This window comes from Condylura cristata, unplaced genomic scaffold (genome assembly GCF_000260355.1).
Source record: "Condylura cristata isolate star-nosed mole 26May11 unplaced genomic scaffold, ConCri1.0 scaffold00001, whole genome shotgun sequence".
Taxonomy (NCBI): Eukaryota; Metazoa; Chordata; class Mammalia; order Eulipotyphla; family Talpidae; genus Condylura; species Condylura cristata.
The window spans coordinates 12,635,860-12,640,552 of record NW_004567102.1 but is presented as its reverse complement, the minus strand read 5'-3'; the positions used below and the strand labels follow the sequence as shown (position 1 = coordinate 12,640,552).

The 4,693-nt window shown below is 35.8% G+C and overlaps 1 protein-coding gene across 1 annotated transcript in view; it reads left to right on the top strand.

Annotated features, from left to right (window-relative positions):
* Positions 1-172: 172 nt before the first annotated feature.
* LOC101619571 (24-hydroxycholesterol 7-alpha-hydroxylase) overlaps positions 173-4,693 on the top strand; it is a 66,489-nt gene continuing 61,968 nt past the window's right edge. Inside the window, exon 1 of the mRNA XM_004673544.2 lies at positions 173-580. Coding sequence (XP_004673601.1) covers positions 404-580 — 177 coding nt within the window. The 5' untranslated portion in view covers positions 173-403. The remainder of the gene's footprint in view (positions 581-4,693) is intronic.

The window sequence follows — 4,693 nt, the reverse complement described above, 5'->3', positions numbered from 1 at the left end:
ACAGAAAGCAGAAAAACAACGCGGGGGCCCAAGAGGCTTCTGGGAAATGTAGTCCGCTGGGCTACGCGCCTCTCGGGCCGCCTTATCTGATTGGCTACGTGCGACCCCGGGCTCCACGGCAACAGCGCTGGCGCTCCGCGATCAGCCTTCCGCGCCCGCCCCACATGGGGGCTGTTCCTGCCCACCGTCCCGCGTGGCCAGGACTTGAAAGAGAAGTAGAGGTGGGAGGGAGTAATGATGCAAAAGTCACCTAAAGTTTGGGTCGGTCATAGGCGTTTACAGCTAAGGCAAACAAACTGCAAAAGTTGCAACTAAGAGGTCCGGTATTTGCTCCCAATCCCAAGGGAAGAAGTGCCACAGCGACAGAACTTTTCGCTGACTTCGGAAAGAGCTAAAGGAAAACATGGAACTCATTTCTCCAACAGTAATTCTAGCCCTAGGTTGTATTGCTCTTTTGTTATTCCTTCAGTGGAAGAACTTGCGTGGACCCCCGTGCATAGGAGGCTGGATTCCTTGGATTGGAGCTGGATTTGAGTTCGGGAAAGCCCCTCTAGAATTTATAGAGAAAGCAAGAGTAAAGGTATGTGGCCTTGGCAGGTGAGGTTTCAGGAAGAGGTATTGTTTTCTTTTTTATTTCTTTCATTGCATTTTAGGGAACATACTTCCTGTCCTCTCTTCTACGACCTAGCCTCGTTAATTCTTCAACTAACCATCAACAGCTATTTGTTATGCAAGGGATAGATTTTTATCAGTTATGAAATACAACGCTGGAAGCTACCAGAGGGGGAGGGTAAGAATGGAAAGCAAAGGGGGAGGGGCAGGCAGCAGTGGGCTGTGATGGAGGACTATGAGTGCGGTGGTGGTGGGTATGGTATAGGACCATGAAGCGATGTGAACCTATACTCCCAAGTCATATGCAGTGATGTAAACTAACGTTACCGCAATAAAATAATAGTAATAATAAAGTAACAACAACAACAACAACAAAATACAGTGCAGCTTGCAGCTACCTTTTTGGATATAGAAATTAAATTGTAAGTGCTAGTTAATCATAATTTAAGAATCCTAAGTATCTACATACTAACTAAATGCTTGCAGTAATTGCAGCAATTGGAAAATACTAGTGTAATACCATTATTTTCATTTTAGGAAAACGCATAGTAAAGTAGTGTCCAAATTGGAGTTAATGCTGAGCTATTTTAAAAATTGCTTCCAACTTGGTTTATAGAAATTTAGCTGGCTGTTCTTGGAAGCTGAACAGGATCAGGCCTGGTTAGCATTTGGAAGGGTTAGAAAATTAGCTGGTGTTTTTTTTTTTTTTTTTTTAGTTAGTAATATTCAGTGGTGATGAAACCCATTTTCACTGTACGCTAAGATTAGTTATGATAGCTGTAGATGTTTTTGCCCTTGAATATCTTTATCAAATACAGCACATTTTTCAAAGTAATATGTAAGTTACTGCCAACTTTTGGTCTTTTATTTCAATCAGTGTATATGTGTTTGTGTATATGTATTGTGTGACTGTACTTTTTGCACTCACCCAATTCCTCAGAATTAGTTCATAAAAGTGAAGTTAGCTGTGAATATTTAAGGTGTTTATATTATGGTTGCCTTTGCAAAAGGATGAATGCCATCCTTTACCTTTTCCTTTGAGTGGGAGATTACCTTGCTCCTTATATCCAGATACATCCTGGGTAGAAGAATTCTTGCTAGTTTGATAGAAAAAAAAAAAGTAGGTCTTTTACAGAAATACCCCGTTGGCTCCCACAGCCTTATTTAGACATGTAATTTTGATAATTTTTAGGGGATCTTTTTAAAGTCTGTCTCAGAAACTCAAGTATAGTCACAATGATAATTCATTTTTTCTTCTAAAAAATTTATAGTTTCGCATTTTACATTTAAGTATTTGATCCACTCTTGATTAACTTTTGTATAGTGTAAGTAAAGGGTGAGCTTAATTTTTTCCCTCTTTGAATGTCCTGTTATTCCAGTACCATTTCCTAACAGGCTTTCCTTAGGAAATGAATTGCTTCAGTTATTTTTAAAAATTATTTGAACATATATGTATATATCAATATCTAGTCTTTCTATTTTATTCCATTGATTTATATATCCATTCCGTTGTTAAGATATTCTGTACTAAATACAGCAGTTTTACACTATTGTGAATCAGGTAGTGGAAATTCTCCACTTTTTTTTTCCTCTTTGTAATTCCTTTGGCATTCAAGGTTATTTTCATATAATTTTGAAATTCTCCTGACAATTTATATAATAAAGGCTGATGGAATTATGATTGGAAATTTGTGATAACTATAGGAAAATTGACTTTTTAACAGTATTAAGTCTTCTCATTCTCGAATGCTGTATATCAGTTCATTTATTTGACTATTTAATTTCTTCCAGAAATAGTCTATAGTTTTTTGTAATGTGGTCTTGCCTGTGACCATAAATTATTTTCTTATGACTTTTTATTTATGAGCCTATTGTGGATAAACTGTTTTCACTTTTGTCTTGCAATTGTGTCCTTATGATGTGAAAATATAATGTTTTGTTTATTTTTGTTTTAAACTTTCTGTTTCTTATTAAGCACATTCCATAGTACATAGCTGTCATGAATAACATATGTATAATTTAATATTTTTGTAGCTGTTCAGCCATAAATTTATTTCAGATAACAGGAAGACATAATTAATTACAAGTTAGAATTAGACTATCCCAATGCTGTCAGATATTAACATAATGATAATTTAAAATTATTCAATTCTGGTTAGCAAAATAAAGTTAGATGACCACTGAAATCCCAGAATTTCAGAATTCTTCAAATGCCATGTTCCCTGCTATATTTTAGTAGACACAACTCACAGGTTTGTATATTCAACAGCCATAAATTTCCTAGTAACAAGAACTTTTGTGTTAAGCATGCAAAACAACAGCAAAAAAGTCCATTCATTCAGAAGAATTGCCTCCTTCACTCCCTTTGCCCTGGTCTTTTCTAAACAGTTTAATATTAAAGCTTGTCACATGAAGAGTGGTGAAAGTTAAATCACTTTCACAACTGCTGCCAAGTTTATACCATCTACCATATGAATAAGGGTTACTTTTTCAAATACTTTTAGATACAACTGAAACGAATTTAGTAATATGTAGAAGGGAAGGATGTATTTTACAAAAGGGAAAAGTAAAAAGGTAAAGAGCAAAATACAACCAATAAATCACATACACACACATTGATCCGCGCACCATTCTCCCTGCTACAGACAAAAGAACCCAGGGACCTCACTGTCAGCAGTAGTGTTCCTCCTCTCCGAGAGGTTTATATATATGTGCATATCAGCTTTCTACCTCCTGATCTTGTAAGATTCACTTATTAGTTCAGTAATTTTGTAGACTCATTCATTAGAATTTTTACACATAAAATCTTTGCTGCAATAACTAACATTTTTATTGATTTGTATACCTTCTATATGTTCATCTTGCATTATTACAATCAGTAATACCTCAACCTGTTGTGGATTATAGGTGGTGAGAGTAGATAATCTTATCTTTTTCCTAATCTCAGGGAAAAGTATTCAATATTTATGTTCATTAAGTGTTCATTATGTATGTTACACCTTTTTTTGAAGGTGTCGATTTTAGTCCTGATCTTCACTGTATATCAGGAAGGGAGAAGGGAAGTAGTGATTTATTCTGTGTTCTCTTCTACACAATTCTCTTCTCTGGGGAGTTTCATTCCATTTATTTCTTAAGTTTTCCCAACTCCATGAGGTCTTTGAAAACATGATCTTTGTAATTCATCTTTCCTAGTTGTCAGTGACATACTTGGTTTACCTGCTTCCATCACATCCTCCCAACACAGAAATAGAGGCTTCAGAATTCGTTGGAAAAGTTGCAAAGTAATCCCTGAGACATAACTCACTTTAACAGTTACCTAATGATTGATGTGGTTTGTTTCCCATATTTTGCTACTATAAATATTGTAGCAATATATGTCACTTCTGTGTGGGCAAGAATATCTGTAAATTATCAAAGTAAGTGTGATAGGAACCATTTGAGTGAGTAGAGGAGTGAGGTGATCTGACTGCATATTTTAAAGCACTTTGGCTGCTCTCCTGAAAAAAAAAATGAGTAAAAGATGGAACGTATTTTGAAGGTTAATGCATTAATTCAAGATTGATATCATGGTTTAGATTGGGACCATCATAATAGCGCATTTTAATGAATTTGAGAAGTGGCTGGATATATTTTGAAGGTAGAAGTAACAGGATTTACCCGTGGAATGCAGAGAATGAAAATGATCAAAGGTGACTCAACAGGTTTGGTTACAGAAACTAGAAAGTGGAGTTGCCAACAAGTAAGATGGGCAAGATCCTAAGAATTCATTGGGGGAGCAGATCAGAGCTCTGTTAGATAAGCGTTTGGGATATTGATATCCAAGTGGATAGACAGTTGGATACATGAGTTTGGAATTTGGGAAAGAGTTCCAACTATGTAACTCTTTTTACATATGTATATTTCTATTATCCTTTTTATTTTTTTGCATTCCTACATTCCTTTTCTCTTCGACTTCTTTTGTTGTACTTTGTGGGATATATTATCTCTTTTATATATTGTAGTTATGTTTTTTTCCCCAGAAACTCCTTTATTGTCTTTTTTTTAAAGATTTATTTATTTAGGCCCTCCCTGGTGGCGCAGC